Source organism: Scomber japonicus, chromosome 7 (genome assembly GCF_027409825.1).
Source record: "Scomber japonicus isolate fScoJap1 chromosome 7, fScoJap1.pri, whole genome shotgun sequence".
Lineage (NCBI taxonomy): Eukaryota > Metazoa > Chordata > Actinopteri > Scombriformes > Scombridae > Scomber > Scomber japonicus.
The window spans coordinates 17,173,299-17,194,804 of record NC_070584.1 but is presented as its reverse complement, the minus strand read 5'-3'; the positions used below and the strand labels follow the sequence as shown (position 1 = coordinate 17,194,804).

Below are 21,506 nucleotides of genomic sequence, written 5' to 3'. Positions count from 1 at the left end.
ACATCACCATCATTTGTGACAATGTGTAACGTGTGAATACTTACGAGCTCTTTTCACACATTCATGTTTGTAAAATGAACTGAATAAACTGCTGTTTTTGGGGTGGCTTCTGTTAACACAAGCTTCAACATTTCTACTTCAACCTTTATGTTGAGGACATAATTCAGTCTTGGTGTGAAGCAGTAGTGCCGACAAGGGGAGGGTGAAAAAAAAAATCTGATTTACATTTAACAAATCAAGCGTCTGTCGAATGGAAGACTGAGGATCGTCTAACCTCCCTGCTCATAAGGAATATCAGTCGACATGTAAATCATTAGCATTGGCTGTTTGCAATGAGTGTGATGTGAAGATCAAACTTTTTGCTAATTTGCACTCAGTTTATGACACAATAAAGATATCAGCTAAATGCCAAAAATGTCAACACATTTCAGACCCTGCCACTGCAGCATGTAACCAACTATCACTCTCCCATCTCTGCAGTCTCTCCTCCAGATATGAAGCAGAATTAGCTCATAGCATAAAAACCACACAGGCAGTTTTGGAAGGTAAGAGTTGGAGCCCTCTGTGACCCAGCGACTGGCCTGCCCGTGCCTTTCACTGTAGCGGAGGGCAGTCGCACGTTAGCTTAGCGTGAAACCAGGTGGCAGCTAACTCTGGACTGTGTGAAGTTTCCCCCTCTCTGTCAGCTTAGGAGCACGTTGCCCCCGATGAGGTGATCTGCTGATTATAGATTTGTCAACAGCGCAGTTGCTGAACAAACCCCAGGAGAGAGAATATGCTGCGGCTGTGCCAAGTGGACTGCCAGTGGAAAAATGCATTTGTTTGTTAATATAGCTGTGGAAAGTCCTGAGAAGTAAAGCCAGCTCCCTATGCGCCCACTGCCAAGCTGTGGCTTCTACAGTGAAAAACGATGCTGAGAAATTGCATGAGAGGCATTTTGATTAACATGTACCAACTTGTACCTCCAAAACAAAGAGAGTTGAGGACCAAAATAACAGTATATGAGCCAGGGGGAAAACAGAGAGAGGGGGGCAGTTGTAAAGTCTTCTGTTAACAGTCAAAGGAGACCATGTGATACGACAACAAGTGCATCTAACACTTGCATCACGAGTGGCCTGTACTCCCACATTTGAGGACATCAGATCAAGGTGGAGGGGCTTTCAGAAGGGAGGCGGATCGGTGAGAGAGGGAGGAATGGTTGGGTGGGTAGTTTGGAGCACCTGTTCCTCCATTGCCTCAGCCTCCCATTGAGGAGCATGGCAAGGGGAGCTGGCCTAGCCTATTTATATACAACGCTGGGTCCCGTTACAGCTGTGGCACAGGGCCAGGCTGTGGCAGATTGAAGCGGGTAGAAAAGAGCAACATGCAGGCCCTGCACTGTCAGATGGCTGGCCAAGAGAAGAGAGAGGCCTAAATCAGATCACACTGGTGACTTTGGCTTGCCTCCATCTCTCTACCTTCCGGCACTGGCAAAGGAGAGGGGGGAGGGTGTGGGGGGGTGGGGGGTGCGAAGGTTAGATACAGACAGAGGGAGACAAAGAGGCAACATATAAACAGAAAAGAAAGAATGAGGAAAAGAAAAACAAGTGATGGGGGAGGGCGAGGTGCTGGGTCACTGTCACTTGTTTTTAAAAACAATGACTCACTATTTTCTTGTTCCGTACAGCCTGGTTTGACCTTGAACTCAAGGCTGCAAGGAAGGAGAGAGAGGAAAACAGAGGTGGACGAAGCAAAGTGGAATAAAACAAGGCAGAGAGAGCAAAAGCAGAATGTGTGTGGACTGCAGTGTTTGACATCGTCTGTCAGACTGACAGGGTACCTGATAGAAACTGATCCCTTGAATCCATGTCAGCTGATACAAACACCAAATATCTACTATGTGGACATGTATAGTTTGACAGTGAAACATGTCTCATGTCCAACTTAGTGTTTATGTAAGATTGATATGAGATGACTAAGAATCTAAAGGTCTTTTCAGCAGCAAACAAAAGCCAAGAATTCAGTCCATATGCAGTGCTGATAAGATGGTTATTGTCTTTGTATCTGGAGGTTTTTTCCTTATTGCCCAGTTCCTCATTCCATTTAAAGTCCTTTCTCCTTCCTTATGCCTTACATACTGCAGCACAGTGTTTTTTACCAACTCACATAATGGAATGAAAAAAACAGGCCAAGTGCATTAAACATGCCATGGTCCTTATGACTAAAAGGCTCTGTTTACTGTTAGTTAGATGTAGCTATGTGTAATTTGTAACATAAGCAACAAACGTGCAGAATTCAGTTTTTTTTTCAATTTATTTCCATTTACAAACAACAACTCCCCTGTCAAGACATCTAGTTATAACACAGACTCCAAAAATCCCAAAAATTCTGGCCACGCCTCACAAAACAGCTAAACCAGGTGGTGCTCCAAACAAATAAAATCACATGTTGTGGAGTGGGGGGGGGGGGGGGGTGGAGGGAGGGGGGGCAGCATTCCTGACATAGTCGACACATTTGGGAACAGACAGAAGACTATGAAACAGGAGCAGGTAATCAACTGCAGGCGGGACTGTGCTTAAGATATAATGCAGGACAGAGACAACTCACACACACACACACACACACACACACACACACACACGGAACGACACACTTGCACATGGAGTGAGTAATACAAAAAACATCTGATGTTCCTTTTCATCTTCCCACGTTAGCGAGTGGAGCGAAGCGCAGTCTTGGTGTGGTGAGCCTCGGCCTGAGAGGGAGGCAGTCGGGGCTCGGTTGCCCTGCTTGACTTGCAGCCACACGGCAGCAGCTGCAGGGCCCGGCCCCACCAACGCTCCGACCCGCAAACCAGAGCTACACATGAGGCTGGATGAGCTACGCCTGCCTGATGGCTTTGCCAAATCAGCTTCTTCCGTCCCTTATGGCTTGCTTTCTCCTTCCAAACCTGTCTGTCTACCTCCACGCGACCTCTACATTTTAATAGTGGCTATGAAGCTTCTTTCCGGTGTGTTTCCTACTGTAGATTATTCCTAAGCCGCTCAGAGATACAACTTTATACAACAGATAATGAAGCACTGAGAGAGACACAGTCAAGAGGTGTGATGGGATAGCTGCCCAGGTTATAGCTCAACATGTTAACACTTTCTTTTGACACTTATTAGTTTTAACCTCCAGCTATTACAGTTTAGAGGTTTAGTGGAGGTATTGCTTGTATGGCGAATGGACAAGTGAGCTCATCCCAAGCGTGGCAAATCCTATTGATTTGACTGGACTGCTGTGAGGCTGCCAACTCCGGGCTACAACTGAATCCAAAATTTGAGGCAAATGAAGAAAAACACCCAGACAGGAGGAAATAATTTGATTCTAACTGCCTTGAAATGAGACTCCAACTGTGTGTGTGTGTATAGGAGAATGTGTGTGTTTGAGCCAGAGACTATAAAGAGGAGTGAAGAGACAAGTTAACAAGCAGGGGAGAAAGAAAGAGAAATTGGAGAGATGGAGAAAGCAAAGTGGTACAGGAGCAAACAGAGAGAAGGAGAGGGGGGGGATTTTGATGTCGGGAGAGTTGACAAACCAAGACGGAAAAGAGGGAGAAGCAGAGGGGAGGCTGGAGGGATGGAGAGCAGAGGGGCCAGGTCAGTTTAATGGCCCGTTTGTCTGCGCTGTTAGACCACCAGCTCTTACTGGCTGCTGCAGGAAAACCTCACACACACACACACACATATACACACACACACACATACACAGACACACACACAGACACACTTTCCGTATCTCTCCCTCCCTCTACCTTTTCCATTGCTGGGGCCTATACCCACAGCTTCAGTGCCTCCTTCCATTTACCAAAGCACAAACAAGTTGTGAATTTGTGCAAAAATCAGTTTTTAATACTCTCTCCCCTTTTTAACGCCACTTTCTTAAATGAATTGGTATTATTCCATGTGCAGCAGTGGATATTCTGAGCATGTTATCAGTAAACAGTCAGACCTGGGCTGATTATGAACAAATATCCCCTCCCATTGCTTGTTTGTTTTTCCACACAAACCCTTGCAGATTCCCAAAGATTTTCAATCGCTGCCCTCCTCTGTTGGTTTTTCCGTACAGGATATCCATGAACATGCTAGGTATGGCATGGATGGAATACTGACGTCAGAGCTAACGTTCAAAAAGGGCCCCCGGGTAACAAATCACTCGCTGTTACCTAGCCTCTGACAGTCGGGTCCCTGGAGTGGAGGGTCTGTGGCCACGGCGGTATTGTAAAATGACTTCCATTCATTACGCTGTCATTTAACAGCAAGGCATGATTCAATATGGGCCCCCTAAACTGTAAGTGAATTAGGAATGTCTGATGTGAGCTCATAAACGAGGTGCAAGCTCTTCATCTCTCTGTCCCTTTTCACTCAGTCCTGGCATCAGTCCATTGCCCGCTTTCTCTCAGACGGAGCCACAGTAGCAGTATCAGCTCCGCCACGCACTCCTCTCACTCGAGCCTGTCCTCATGTGTGTTTTCTTCTCTTTCTTTAAAGCTCAGCAGGTCGACAGCATGGCACCTAATGACCAGTTAAACATTGCTACGGCAGCAAAGAGCACGTGATGCACACACGCAGGCATAATACAGCCTGCATGTGTCCATCAACAACTATCCACTGACAGTCAAATAATAACAAAAAAACTAGGGCTGACCTGAATGTTTAACGTTTTGCCGTGACTAATGCTTACGTCTATACTCAAATGCTTTGTTTTTTTCCCCCCCTCCTCTTTCCCAGAACAAGCTGTACACGTCACACATGCAGTCAATCTACTGATTAACTGATATCAGAGATTGTGTCTAATATTTAATTTTCATTCATTTGTTGCAGAAACTGCTTACCTACATTTTAGTTAAGTGTAAAGTGTGTTAAGACTGCTCTGTACCAATATTTCAAGGTGTATTTTGAAGAATATTATAATTGTTTCGATCAATATTGTTTCAACCTGCCGGACAAATTCATGATATCTTTCATTTCGTCTAGTGGTTTGGAGAAAAGTTTCTAATTTGCTTAATTAGTCCAGAACAAATTGGAGATGTCTCGACTGATACTCGGTTTCACAAAAAAACTGAGCTCACGAGATTTATTTTACATGTACCAGGCTACATATTAGTGGGTTCGTTATTACATGTGTCGCTGCCAAGAATAAAGACCGCTTACAAATTGCATGAACAAACCGGTTAATAAAAAAACAATCAACAGTTAATAAAAAAACCCTAATGAAATCATATGAGCACATAATCTATAATTACAGGATTACATTTACTGCTTGGCCAGTAGTTTTGCAAGGCATGGCCAGATTTTCACCCATCTGGCTGTATGACTGCAGCGGGTGAAACTGTAGAGAGAGGCAGCGCAGTGCGCACAAGAAAGAACTGACAAGTAAGGTGCTTTGTATACCCACTTTCTGTTAAGCAGGTGGTTTCCGTCTCCCTCTCCATCTGCTGTAATAACGATGAGGGTACGGTGAAGAGAATCTTTTTAGGATATCGTCCAGGAGTATTAGTTGCAGTCTGAGATTCACTGAATTGTTCCCCTATTGAACATGACACATGTTGAATGGCTCGAGATCCTGACTTATCACAGGTGCTGAGCCTTTATGACATTACACAACTGCAACCCAATAATATGTCACTATAGGCTGTATAATGCCACTACCTTCTGTCGTCACATATTAAAACTACATAAAGTTAAATGGGAGTTCAATGCGGTGAGGCTAGCGGAGTATTTAGAAAGGGAGGGTGGGGGGGGGGCAGTGTAGCCTACTGCCAGCACAGCTAGTCCTGTCACCATAGTAACCCATCTCAGGCTGGTTCATCAGGACGAAAACAGAGCCCCCCCCCCACACACATTGAACACATTACACATACAAGCATCAGTGCTCGTAAAATGACACAAAAACACAAACGGACACATGCAGATGCAGAGCAGCAACATAATCAGAAAGGTCTATGTGACTGGCTGCTGTTGTTCACCATGTGCAGGTGTGTTAAGCATCACTTAGACCCAGCTGGTGCAAGCAGGCCTAATAAGAGAGGAGAAAAGAAAAAAAGGAAAGAAAAAAACGAGAGAGAGAGAGAGAGAGAGAGAGAGAGAGAGAGAGGGAGAGAGAGAGGGGTGTCAAATGGATGGTGTTCACACCTTTAAGAGGTTTGAAAGAGGAGGCTTTCCCACCCCATACAGAGCAGGATTAGCAGGTGTGTGTGTGTGTGTGTGTGTGTGTGTGTGTGTGTGTGTGTGTGTGTAGGTCTGCAGGCTATGCGCATCTGCAGTGTGAAAGAAAAACAAATCAGCGGATGAGAGTGAACCCTCTTACCCCTGAACGTAAAAGCAAACGGAGGGAGGGAGGGAGAGAGAGAGTGAGGGAGGGAGAGAGGGAGAGAGAGGAGAGATGGATATGGGAGTAGAGGGAGCTTCAGCGTGAGGCAAGTGAGAGATAGCGAGCCAAGAGTCACAACACATTCACACAGGAGGGAGAGAGGGAGTACAAGTTGTGCTGCAAACAACTTTCTTCAACCTGCTTCAAATGCCATATTTAATCATCAAATCCATAGTATGTTTCTGACTCTACAGTACACTAGAAACAAATGCTTTCTGGCCCGTTTAAGTCCAAGCTGAAGTCCCAATTTAAATTATTTTAAGCAGGAGAGTGCAATAATTAGAACATCTTTTAACCTACTTTCAAATTGACCAGAAAAAACAGCTGGAATTAAACAAAATCACAAGGGATTGGTTGAATTTACACAGCTGTGATCACAAATGTCAACTAGGTCTATAAAAACATGATGTGTAAATTGATTTGACATTTACAGTCAGCTAATATCCATGACTGATTGCTGTATCTTCTATTCATCTTTAGTATTCTCTGTCTTTATTTCATAGCTTGAATCTTTCCAATCTTCTGCTCGATAACACTGATCAACATTACAGTCCTGTGTGTGTGCGTGTTTGTAATTAACTTCTAAGAGACACACTGGGCTGTGTGTCAAACGGCCACTTCTCAGTCATATGACAGTCCTCAAAATAAATTTAACCCATCAGGTTCAGTTACATAGCCACACCAAGTCCAACAAACACACACACACACACTCATGCATCCCAGTGCTCATATACACTCCAATACATGATACACATACAAAGAGGGTGAACTTTGTACACATATAGTCACAATAGGATACTTGGCTAAAAAAAGGCAATTACTACAACTTTAAGTGCTAATAGTTGAAAGTGTGTCATTAATGTGGTCTGTTCCTTGTGTGGTTGATGTATGTATTCCTGATCTGATGTGTTTTATTTCTACTTAAAACTGTAAGTGCTGTGCTGTCTTGTTCAAGGTCTCCCTCAAAAAAGAGATTTCAATCTCAAGGGACTTTCTGGTTCAATTTGAAAAATAAATAAAAGAAATCAGTCAGAGAGACAGAACCACAACTTTTACTTTCATACTTTAACTGCTTTTTTTCTCTCTCTCAGAACTGGTCCTTCCAATGTGCTGTCTGTCCAAGTCAAAAATCAAATGTGTTAATCGTCTTTCTGAACAGCTTCACTCAAAGATGAAGTGAACATCTGATCATCACAGAGGGGAGGGGGGCGGACGGGGAGAGACGTGGTATCATTGCACTATGGAGATAATGGAGCATATTTTAATAACACTGTTGCACTCGGTCAGTGTTACGGTCCGTAGTTTAGCATTTTGACACTAGAGACGCTACAAGGTAACCATGCTAACCTTTGCTAAGGTATAAGTATGCTACAAGCTACAAGTGCTACAAGTGTTGCACTGCTAAAACCGTCCAGGTGGAACTTGTGAATTTTTGCTCTGCGCATAAGACGAAGTGAATTATTAAACTATTTCACAGTAATTGTTTGGGTCACAGAGCAAGGTCTTGATGAATACACGCACCTTAACACGTTTATTACAAACATACACTTCCATCAGAGAGAGAGCAGGGTTCACCTGAAGGGCAACCCTGAAACAGCTAGAGGATCAGTGTCCGACAGAGATGGACAACTGCTGAAAGCCTGACCTTCAAATTAAGGGATGGTTTTCTAAACTGTAACCACCAGAGTCCAAATAGAGATCCTCATGTAGCCAGCCCTCCTCACTCATATCTACGCTAATGGAGATGAATTTAGAAACGCTGTTTAAAAAGGCCAAAATTCTACAACTGCTTACATAAAAAGTCTGCCGTCCACCGAAATGCCAAAACAACAGAAAACACTTCAATCTCTTCTACCCAGCAGGCGTCGACCACTTGAGCCAGAAGCTTTACATAATTTCTACCAAACAGGTTTCCACTATTTTTCAACTATTGTTTACAACGCAAGGCTGCACAACAGACTGTACCAGGGAGTCTTTTTGGATGTGTGACTGTAACTGGGAGTACATGACAATATATACAGTGTGTCAACATTTTACCACTGCACTCATTTTTACCGTTAGCAACATTTTTGCAAACAAAAAAAAAACAACAGCAGAAAGAACACACTGGTGGTCAAACACTTAGATGCTGTGGATGGATGGTCAAAATGGGAGAAAAAGAAGATTGATTTTCCAATTTACTCACAGTAGGACATGGACATGGTCTCGGCCAGTGTCTGGTCCTGTCTGCAAAAAGGGCCCCAAAAGATCCCTTTGCTCATCCCTGCATTACAGGGACGGCTCAACATGGATTTTACAGTGTGAAGTCACCAACAGTTAAAATAGGGCAGATCCAAACAGCAACAAGGACTATCAAATCAGATTGTTGCAGCATGGCGTAACGGCGCACTCTGTGTTTGCCTGTGTGTGTGTGTGTGTGTGTGTGTGTGTGTGTGTGTGTGTGTTCCCCAGCATCCCATCCCCTCCCAACCACACTACATTTCTGTGCAGTGAGCAGAGGTTTTCATAAACAGCCACAGTTCTCTATCTAGGAATGAGAGTCAGGGAGGATGGCATCAGCTGAGCTTTGTATTTTAAAATAATAGCTCTACCTACTACTTGAACTGGAAAGACACACTCACCTACTCCATATGCTCACTTCATTCACAACCTGACGTGATATTGTGTTGGACAGGGAGGAAAAGAATCAGTAAGTGTAAAATGTAAACATCTTTAATTTCTGGAGGTTTTAGCCACCTTTCACGACGGCGAGTCATTTATTAGCTTATTTTGTAAGGTAGGTGCAGTAGCATAGACTCTGCATCAGGGACATTAACAAACTGGCTTGTCACTGTTAATAAGCATCTTTGGAAAAGTTTGGCTGTTAGGAAGGCATGACATCTTCCATCAAACCACCTAAATCTCAGGACTGCTGTTGGCTAATCTGCTGTAGTCCCAAAACAATGTGGCTTGAGCAACTATTAGCCTGATGTCTCCAAAAAAAGCATGTTAGGTTCAAAATGTAGGTGACACTGTTTCTTTTCTTTCTCTCCACCTGTCCTTCTGAAAACTTGTACCCTACTTGATGAGCCAAAATGTTTACGTCCCCTGCATTTTATAGACCTACACTGTGCCTTAGCAGACCAACTTTGGTACGTTTATATTTTTGTGCCACCTCTGAAGTTGTTTCTATCATTTTAAGTGGTTTAAAACTACGTTGATCATCACATTAATGACAAACTGACATCAGAGTACCTCAGTTTATTTTTAGATTTTGGACAAATTTAAGAATATAAATGAATGCAATAGTAATGAACACTGAGGCTAATTGATATTGTAGTATTTAGAAATATTTCACACACCAAACCAACACATAAAAGTTGATCCTCTCAAAAAACAGCCACAGCATAATCCTGTAGTTTAGTTAAATAACATTGATCAATATCAGTTGCATTATTCTCATTGTTTGATTTCCAAATGAGCTAACAGATATTCTCACTTTTGTATGAACTTGTTTTAAAAGGAGGTAGTATTTGGTCAAGAACTAAATAAAAAGTTATGTATGTTAATGTCAACCTTCAGCATGTCTACACAGTGTGCCAGACAAAACTTAAAGACACTAACAATGTGAGTTAAAATAGCATCAAATGTGATGCTGTGTTAAAATCCAGAACTTGTTGTGAACACTGTGATTCATCTTTTCTCCTTCACAAAGGCGCAGTGCAAAAAAAAAAAAAAAAAAATCCTTCCAGCCTTTTCAATTGATCACTAAATGAAAACAATGTCAACATGGTGTTGAAGAGTCTGTCGAAAGCAGACAAAACCGAACACACAAGCAAACGCGCTACAGGAATGTATTTGCTTGTCGGCCGATCAAACTGTGAATTGTGGGAGTCAAAAGGTCAGGTTGTGTTTTTCATCCTCCGCTTGCAATGCTGTTGGAAAAGACTGCCTGGAACACACAGGCACACACACACACACACACACACGCAAGATGGGGGAAAAAAATGCATTGGCAAGTTAGGAGAAGTTGAAAGGGATACTTGGAAAGATAAGAGCAGAGGAGGAAGCACTCAGGAAAGGAACCCCAACAGTTCATTTCCTTTAGCAGTACATATTGCCTTCCTGACTAACACTCGAAACGCAACACACAGCTGGTGGAGCCTCAGTTCATGACCCCCATTGTCTGCTGGCTCTGTGAGCATGGACTACCCAAACATACAATGGCAATCTGCAATCAGCAGTGAGGCTGTATTGTGAAAGCCACGATTTTGCATGGAGCCTATTAAACATACAGTACAGGCTTTTCTAATAGCGAGATCATGAGAACGGCAGATAACATAGCCGCCATTGAAGCAAACAACAACAACACAGCAACTGGAAATTAGCCATGACTCATTATGAATACTGTATGTTTGGTAAATAGTAAATAACAGTAAATGTACATCATATGGATTCAATGATACGCCTTCTTATCAGCTACATGAGGATCACTATCTTGATCCTACTTCAACCTATTACACAGTATTACACAGTGTACCCAACCATTCAAGTCACATTTAGTCCATAATTTAACCTCGCTATCAGACTAAGCATTTTAAAACTGTGTTATTTTTTGGCTCACATACATACGTCCAGTGAAGCTGTATGTCAGGACAATTTAAATTCATATTTATGTTCAACTATTCATCTGTGAGAGCTGATCAACAGAAAATGAATGATAACATACATTTTTGCATTTTTCATGCTCAAAAGAGACGATTATCTTTTCTTTTCTTTTCTGATAATATAACAAATTAAATATCTTTGAACAACGTGAAGACATCATTTTGGGTTTTTGGAAACAGTGGTGGGCATTTTTCACTCTTACCACTGTTGCAAGGTATTTAAATTGTTGGTAATAAAGCCAACAATACTTACTACATAATACTACATGTACAGTTACTGGCAACTTAAACTGACTACAAATCAACTTCTACAAAATGAATGATTAATTAAATACATGAAATACTTTCCATCCTTTTTAACAGGTCATCATATAAGCACAATAATGTCCTCTGAAAGGTCTTCATATAAAATAACAGATTCAGTAGTGAAATGCTCACTCTGCTTTGCTTTTATCATGACACCACATTTTTCACCTCTGCATTACTCATTGTTTTCATGTATCAGGACAGCTCGTCATGCATTAATGCTTGCTAATTTCACAACAATACACCTCAACAGTATGTCCATTTGATGAATTGGATGTGTGGGGGGGTCAAGGGGCCACTCAGGGCACATGGACTAGTGATAACAGGCAGCCCACTCTTGAGCCTGCCGCTCGAGTACACACTGTTCTCATGCATAGCCACCTCCTCTTGAGACACACACACACACACACACACACACACACACACACACACACACACACACACACACACACACACACACACAGAGATACACCGAAAACATACATTGCCCGGAAGTGGGCAGGTCAGGAGCTGAGAGATGAGATCCTGCAGACAGAGCAGGGTGGCTGGGGTGCATACTGATAAACGTGTGTACACACACACACACACACACACACACACACAGTGACACATGCACAGGCACCTACATGGTGGGCCACTTCAAACACATTCCACAACATGCACAGCATTGTCGGAAAATGCCACTGTGCACTTCAGTGAAGAGTGCCTGAGTATCCAAATGGGCTGCAGACAAACTCACACACAAATGGAGGGCATCTCTACTTGGCCGTCCTCCTGCTGTAGACCTAATTTTTATAAATCAACATATTATTTCATCAGCTGAAACGGAACAACCAAACTATTCAAATGTTCCCCCTGAATACAGTTTTTTTTGGATGTTTAACTCAAGATTGTCAGAGTGGGAAATATGTGAGGCTTTAATGCAGTCTATGTGACGGGGCTGGTTACAGAAGCACATAGACTGTGGAAAGCATACATAACAACACATGCATATACACACACACACACACACACACACACACACACACACACACACACTGCCCCTTTCCAACAGAGCTGTGCTTACAAGCCTGAGAGGAACAAGAAGGGGGCAAGGCTCCCAGTTGCACAACTTGTTTTTCGCGAGTTAGACCAGGAGACAGCTCAGCTATTACTCTAGAAAACGGTTTGCTGATAACCGTGACCAACAGCCCCATCGAAATTCAAACTAACAACAGCCTGTAAAAACCTCTTTATCACGTTCTTTAGAGTGCAGTCAGCAGATCGCAGCCACAGCGCGGTTTATATATCAATACTGTTTTCCTCTTTCCCATGACTGAGGTGGAGATGTCAGGCAGCGTGTGGATTCATAATGAAATATTCAAAGTATTTTGGTTGTTGTCCCCCCTTTAGGCGTAAACATCTCAACAGTGCCAAATATGGTCACTTCCCACAGAATTGAGAAAATCAGGAACCAGAAACAGCCAATGACATGTAACCCATTCCCCGAGAAAGAAAGAAAGAAAGAAAGAAAGAAAGAGGAGGAAGGAGAGGTACCAGCAGCCCAGTCTCAGAGGACCCCTTTCAGGGGCCCCTGTTCTGTCTGCATACATGACCTGTGTAAAGTGTCCAGAACATTTCCTTTGAACCCGGCCACTGGGAGCCATTTTTAAGTAAGACAGCTCAAAGTCTGAAAATCACCAATGTTACTTAATTGAAGTCAAGAAAGAGCTAACGGTTTTATTAATAATTTAATTAAGATGATTTAAAACTGCTCATTTTCTCTATTGACGTGGATCAAATTCACATACTGAAACATTTTGTGAACTTATGTAACACATCATCTAAAACGCTGCACACGAATCTCAAATGGCATAAATGTAGGCCAAAGGTTACACCACTGATATAAAGAAAAGTGAAAATATGCATGATTCATTTTATTGTACCTGTATAGCAACCAGTGAGTTTGTTTATTCATTGAAACTGAGCTAACGCAACACTTAATAACATGGTGAAAAGCAGCTGCACTTTTTTTCCCCTTTCATTCACTTCTATCCCATTATCAAACACTCTTTAACCAATAGTTCATGTGAAAAATAAAAGGCCAACGTAACAATTACAAAAATTTGACCTTAAAATTTACACCTCAATCAATTTTATGACAGAGAATCAATTTATCATATTTTTAACATAATTTTACCACATCAAGGCTTGCCAGAGTAACACAGCTGATAAATATGATCAAATAACAACAAATACAAAGGAAGGAGTGTAAAGTGGTCCTCGTTATCACCTATAGGTGAGTTTTCCCTGCACTATATTTCTGGTTTTAATGCTGCTGCAGCAGCTTGCAGTAATCGCCCAAATTGAAATTCCCTGCAAATGATCACTTCACTGATATTATTAAAGCGAGGTCATTAGGCAGATCATTATCTCTCTCAGTTCTGTTTAGACTACACGCCGTTGTATTACTATCAAGCCTCTTCATTGATCTTTAAAAAAACAACAACAACAACAGCAACACGGAACAGACATCCTCCGTACAGGAAGACGCCCATACTTTGGTCGGAACTGGAGCTAAAGGGCGATGTAGGCTAATCCGCCTCCTATAAAGAGACTTCTTAGCGTCGGCGGCTAATTTGTTTACGTTCATGCTGCTGCAGCGCCGTGTGTATGTGTCGCCACGAGAGGCCTAGCTGCGCTCACAGGGCCAATCCTGCTACTCTCAGTTTAGACGCGCTGCAGCAGACCACCCTCGTCCAGTTACAGCAACTAATCTGGCCCTGGGGCTGGCTCATCCAACACAGGCCTACTATATGTACCTTTAAGAGACAGCGAGAGGGGGCGGGGATATTCCTCAATGACTTTTACGGAGGAATATCAATTATTAGCACACAGCCACGCATTTGCGAAAACCGAAATTACCAGCTCCTTAATTAGACCCCGTACTCCACTTTACGCATGCGCCAGAATAAAGGAGAGGGACGCATGACTTAAATTAATTGATAAACACAGACAATAACGTGATCAGAGTATTTTCTGAGCTCTCTCACTGCTATACTATTCCTCAGTGGTACTACAAAATAGCTTTAATTTATTTTGTTTAATTTATTTCAAGTATTTGACTTCTTCATCAGTCACATATTATTTATATTGTAATATCTAGTGTCTAAATAAGACCAGTTGTATGTTTTTGGTGTCTTAAGCTTAAAATGGTGCAATAAGCGTACACAAATGTAAAATATACACGTGTAATATGTAGTATATTATGGTATTTACTTAAAGTCAACAAATCATTGTGTAAAATAACCAGTTCCCCTAACAGTGAGATGCAACTTGGATGTGAATGTGTGCCATGAGAAACAGAGCAACACTGATAAAGAAATAAAGCAGAATACTTACTTTCTCCATTAATGAGTCCACACTGGCATATAACACAGGCGCAGATGATAAAAAACACAATTTGTGCTCGCAGTTTTAGCGTCCACCGCCTCATTTTGACTTGAGTATAAGTTGTGCTCTCCTCTTGAAGCTTCTCCAAAAAGAAAAATTAAAAAGAAAAAAAAGAAACTCCAATCGTGAGGGAGAAATGTTTCTTTCAAAAGGCGCTAATTGCTATAAGCAATCAACAATTTCTTCTAATAATAATCAACTTAGTCAAGGTTGCCCCCCGTAAACCGGGGGGTAATAAATGTATGAGTGTCTTCCCAGCCAAGTTTGTGATGTCTGTGAGCCCTGAAAATAAATGCAGACCACTAAATAACGTGATCTTGGGTTCTGGCGACACATGTACGAGTGGAAATCTTCATCTTCCATAAGTGAAGGCGACAGTCCGCGTTCATCTGTTTGATTTCGCTGCTCCGCTCAATTAAGAGAGAAATAATAGTAGTAGTAGTAGTAGTATTATTAATATCCCACCACGCGTTGAGGTCCAAGAAAGAGATCCACTGGCTCCGGGCTCATTTCTCTGTAACGCACTGCTCCAATGAGGAAAGACCCACTTCAAAAACAAACATTTTCTCATGCACGGCGTTTTAAAAAAGCAGCCACCTCCTCCTCTTCTTCTCTTCTTCCAGCAGACATGGGCTGAAGTTGTGGATATCGCCCCAAACACACAGCCAAGCACGGGAGTTGGCAGAGAGGGGAGGGGGGGTTGGAGAAGGAGGGTTTGGGGTGGTGGTGGGTTGCGCTCTCTCTTTTGAAGTCCACAGGTCTTTATGTTCCCCCCTCTGTTTGCTAGTATCTTCTCAAATGCTTCCTTTTTTTAAGACAAATAGGAGCACATCCCAGGAAACTCCTCCGAGCAGCTACGTGCAGCGACACAGCTTTCTTTCCCCACTACGACCTTCCTCTGAACTCCTTCACCCCCGCTGACCACCACGCCGCAAAACGACTGAGCTCCCATAAAACGGCACACAGAAAAAAAGAAAACAAAAAAGAGGGGGGGGAAACTTGAGGAGATAAATGTTACTTCTTTTTCTCCTTTTTTACTGTAGAGAGGAGTAGGAAAAACACGGTGCTGTAAAGTGAGAAAAGTCTCCAGCACCACGCTCTCCACCTCTGATTAATGTTAGCTGCTGAGGGGAAAAAACAGCTAACGGTGGCTAGCTAATCCAAAACAAACCAGGGTTCAGTGTCGGCGGTAGAGTTACAATAAAATAGAGAAAAACACGCACACAAAGTAGGTATCCCGTCTCCGATAGTCAAAAAAGGATGAGGTAAACAAACGTGAAAAGACTTTAAAAAGACGGGTCAAGTGTTAAAAAAAAAAAACTTGGATTCCCGTTCCGTTTTAGCGATCGCTCTCCCTCAGGTTCCCCCTCTTTCCGTCTCTCTTTCTGCGAGTCTCTCCACCAGTAAACAAGTCCTGCCAGTCACCTCAGCTGGGCCACACATGGCCGCCCGCAAAACCCGGACCGGAGTACCCGCCGCTCAGTAACCTCAGTGCGGATCGGGAGTGTCTGAGTCCGCGCTGCCGCTGGTGTCGGTGCACCGGTGCTCTTTGTCAAGTGGACTGAGGAGGAGAGAGAGGGAGGTAAACACTCATTAACACCCTTTAACCCTCACATACTGTCCATATTCTGACCCCTCCACTCATAATTAGTCACATTTCTGAGGCACAAATCATTAATGAAAACCTCATTAGTCACAAATAAATGCTGATTAATCCTTAATGAAGCTTTCAGAGAGCAGAGTGTCCTTTAGTTGTTACACTTTTTGTTTTTGCAGAAGAAAAACATTTACAATTACACCATATAATGGTCCCATAATAATAATAATAATAATAATAATGATAATAATGTATTACACCTTTCATACAATAAATGCAACACAAACTGCTTTACAACAATAACAGTGACAATGAAGACAATTCAATTCAACAAAAAGAAATGGCATACACCAAGTTCTTCACATAAAAGGAAGAATATAATGAGAATATAATGATATAAGAATACTGATTTCAGTGAATTATATTAAATATGAAGAATGGGACAGTATTTTTGGTAGTTTTGTTGGAGGGGGGGGGTTATGCATAATTAAGGGACAAACACTGCGGAAATGTCAATCAGCTGCACAAACATGTTGAAATATTAACATTTTGTGTATCCTGGATCACATTAAGGGGGGTCACATAATTTAAAAAAGATTTGTTTTTACTGTTCTCAAATGTAAAAATGGTTCAAATTTGATCCTGAAAAGGAGAAGAGGAGATATGGTGATCATCTGTATGGAATAATACCTGTTAAAACTGTCGGTTAATATTCAACAGTAGACTGTTTAGTAAAGGGAAGTTTCAACTGGAACTGTAATATTTCCAGTTTATGGACACAATAGCTCTGCATGAAGTAGCTAACAAGTTTTGTTTGCGGGGGTTTCCCCTTTTTTTATAGCAGCCTTCTCAACAAACAAGGAAATCAATATTTTTAATTCAAAAGATTTTAATTAAAGATTGATTTAAATGGCCACACTTGCAGTTGCAGTGTATTTATAGGCTATTTACATGCCTATCAACTTGTGATTTGAGCCACATTTTTTAGTTTTTGTTTTGACTTATTGACAATATTAATATATATTAATTAAAATACAATGTATCAAATTTTGTCAGGGATAAAAAGACAAAGTCCTGTACCTACTTCCATCAGTATACTTGGTGTGTACACGGCCCACCAACATTTATCATGACAGCAACAGGTTCATTCAGTGTCCAACGATAGAATATGTTAGAAAATAACAACAAAGATGAAGATAACAGAACCACATGAACTAACAGCCGATAACATCTTTTCAGAAAGCAGACCAGAGAAAAGAAATTGTGCCTTGTCTGCTTTTCATAAGAGACAACCTTTGATTATCATAAAAGACAATCATTAATATTCTTGCCTTACTTGGTTTACGTAGACATTAAAGGAGAGCTGAAATGACTCCTGACAACATGAAGAGTTTTCCTCTAAAGTGAGATATTCAAAGTTAACATGGACTAGTGTCAAAAATAGGAGGATTTTTTGCATGCATGTGAAACCTTAATACAACATAAAAAATAACTCCTCTGCATGGATTATTTAAAACTATTTATTATTTCACAAAACAAACAAAAAAATAGACATAAATCTAGAAAATAAAAATACCTCTTGATAGAGAGTCAAGTTTCTGCCCTAGATTAATCTCATGATCCCGTGTGGAGGTTGTGATCTCCAGGTTAGAAAGAAAATAATTATTTTTTGAGGACAACAATGTTTTCAAATATTTCTACATGAAGTTCACACAGCAATACAGTTTTTTTTTCTGAAATAGAGCTTGAACATTTTTGGAATGAAAATCTTCATATACATTTAGTGGAAAGTCTGCATTTATTAAAACAACTGGTGAGACAAGAAGAGCAGAAAACCCCTGCATACATACTGATTCAGGTAACCTCACAACACTACAAATACCCAAACAAGATAACATGCAGCTGTTTTATGTTCATTCTACATTGCCCCCAGATTTTCTTTTTCACATTGTCATAAACCAGTCAGATTGTAGGCAAAGCAAAGTTGCTCTGTGTCATAGTGCAGTGTAAACATTACACACTACCTTGGCCCTGCAGCCAGGAAGTAAAATACCTGCCTGCAGTGAGGAAGGTACACACACACTGTTCTCTCAGATTTGCATAGTAAATATCCTTGTAATGAAACCTGTCCTATGAAGGAACTTAACTGCACACAAAACCTGGAAGTTCTTCCTACCATAAAACTGACAGAGAGACTGAACCTCACCACATTTTCACCTGAACCCGAGGACTGTTGACATAGAAAAGAAAAAGAATAGAACATGTACTTTTTATTTATAACGTAGGGGTGCCGTTTGTGTGCTTGGATGGGTACACACTAGTCTGCTAAGAGCTTGTGGAGCAGGCTTGTTGTTAATCTGAGGAATGTTGTTACCCAGTGAACAGAGTAAATGAGGCCTTAGTGAGATTAAATGTCACAGGTCTGAAGGACTAAGGGTTGTGGAATCTAGTCAAAACAGATCTCTTTGTGGTAGACACGCTGTCTGACGCCAATTGGAAGCGTGCACACACACACACACACACGCCTCTTCTTTTCTCTCTTCACACAGGTACTGTACTACAGCCCCATATTCTCTCCTTTTTCAGCACGAGAAGAGAGAGTCGAGTGAATGGCGTTTTATCCCACTAACCTCGCTGTTATATGAGTCTACACATGCAGCACTTGTGCAGCATTCCTGCTCCCGCTCCATTGTACTACGACTTCATTTCAGTAGGTGGCACTAAAAATAACCTCAGCCAATTCACTTACTCCAAATGTCAAACAGGGACAAAGGGTTATATGTCGAATAAATAGGATTAAATTTGACCTGAGAGGAAGGCGAAGAGGGTATGTCAAATACACATGAACTGATTCTCTCAGCATGTGCAGTATCGGGATGGTGGTAAGAATACCTTGGTAAAGTGTGCTTTATATAATGAGTGCAAATAAAGAATTGTGAATCAAATATGGGTTTTTAAACATTCCTAAACAACTTATTCTCTCTATAGTATTCACTTCTGACACACAATTGGGATGAGGCAGAATTGGGATGTTTCCACCTGGCAAATAGTTTATTCTTGCTTGGGGATATGCAGACATGTGAATGGCACAAAGACAATTAGTTTGACTGTTTTACATGAGGGAAAGCTGTTCCTCAAGTATCCAAATATCTTTGTGTGCAGGTTAAATTAGGCATATATTACTTTTTTTCTTTTTTTCCCATTGTCTCCTGGCAAACCACAACTGTACAGCATACATGTGAAAATCATTTCCCCAATAACAGCACATCAAAAGATACATTTATCTTCAACCACAGTCTGTTTTGTTCTTTCAGGTCCAGCAAGGTATCAACAATGAGAGTGAGATGTCATGCCTGCATGTTAAATATGAAACTACTTCCATGACCGCCTGTTAAACCAAAAATTGTTAAACTTACACCAAGGATTAAACAAGTGAGATATAATGTATTAATTAGTGAGCTTTGATTTTGTTACCTTTTAGACAGAGCCAGGCTAGCTGTTTCCCCCTGTTTCCAGCCTTTATGTTAAACTAAGCCGACAAGCTGCTGGCTGTTGCTCCATATTAACCGTACAAACATGAGAGTGGTATCAATCTTCTAACTCTCGGCAAAAGCGAATAAGCACGTTTCCTAAAATGAACTATTCCTTTGACTTTGACACCGTGCTGTTCACTTTATTCAACTACACAGATGCTTCTGAACAGGAGGGGGTCACTGAATGGTTTGATGAGAATGAAAATAATGTGAATAAAATGATTTGGCAGTCACACAGGTCACCAGAGCTCAATCCAACTGATCTCCTGTTGGAAAGAGGGGGCACTGAAGGGGCTCATTTCGAGTTCAGGTCCAAATAATATATCTATTAGGCTTCATCAGGGACCAGTCAGGTGACACATTACAGCTTAGAGAGCAGCAGCATTCATGAGTGCAGTTATCATTCAGCACACACATACAAGTAAATGAATGACAAACCCATATATTTGCATTTCCTCCTCCTGCGTCACAGCGTAAACTTCTGTAACATTAACTCTTGCTGCATACCGTGTGTGATTCTCTCTCTCTCACACACACACACACACACACACACACGTACGCATGCAGAAGGCTAAACAAACTCCTGCTCATTCTCTCTGCAGTCGTCTCTGCTGCAGCCTCTAAATGGAGGGATTAATATGTTTGAATGGAGAGAGTCTCTTTCCTTTGTTGGTGTAGAAGGCTCAGTAATTAGCTGCCTGGGGAGCCAGGAAGCAGGAGCCTCCGTTCAGCCTCCGTGTGTCTGGGTATGCATGAGGGCATCGGTGTGTGTGTGTGTGTGTGTGTGTGTGTGTGTGTGTGCGTGTGCGTGATAGACTGTCCACCAAGGAGAGGGTCATGAGCTTAAATAGACAAAACGTTCCTGGATTATCCTCTTCAAACGGCTCCCTGTGTTAGTGATTTATACTTTTAGCACTTGCTGTTCCTGCACTTCAGGCCCTGCAACCTGCAGCTGGGACAAACAGACATACAACAGGCAGGATTCCCTGGTTGTATCTCATCATTATTCAGTGAAGTTACATACTGTATCATCATGTAAGCAAACTATTACCACACCTATTCCTCTCTCTTGTCTTAAATGGCAAAGCTTCTGTACATACATGCGACACAGGAAAGAGAGTCTACAAAACTATATATGCACCAGGATACATGACTGTTAAAGTGCATACTGTCTGTGCAAAAGCAAGTTCACTATTGTGGTTACTCTGTAGAAAATATCTGCATGAAATCAATGAATTTCCTCTGTAGCTTTCACAAGCAAATGAAGTTCCAAATTATACTGCATGCAAAACAATGTAATGTGTTCATGCACTCTTGCTGTAGCAGGTCTGTAATGTGGAACATGCTCCTCTTCCTGTACAGGTGCTGTGTGTGTGTGTGTGTGTGTGTGTGTGTGTGTGTGTGTGTGTGTGTGTGTGTGTGTGTGTGTGTGTGGAGGGGGATGTCTAGGCATTGCCATTCTGTGGCTCTGACTGTAATGTCATCTTTTACATTTTGCGCTGCACCTTCATACATCATTTTCATACCTCAACTTTTTATTGTATTTTGCATGTATTTTTTATTTGACTATGTATGTCATCTTCTGCACTACTGTTTTGC

General features: G+C 41.7%; 1 protein-coding gene across 1 annotated transcript in view; it reads right to left on the bottom strand.

The window, feature by feature from the left end:
* insrb (insulin receptor b) overlaps positions 1-14,926 on the bottom strand; it is an 82,659-nt gene extending 67,733 nt beyond the window's left edge. The window contains exon 1 of the mRNA XM_053322857.1: positions 14,727-14,926. Coding sequence (XP_053178832.1) covers positions 14,727-14,820 — 94 coding nt within the window. The 5' untranslated portion in view covers positions 14,821-14,926. The remainder of the gene's footprint in view (positions 1-14,726) is intronic.
* Between the last annotated feature and the right edge of the window lie 6,580 nt (positions 14,927-21,506).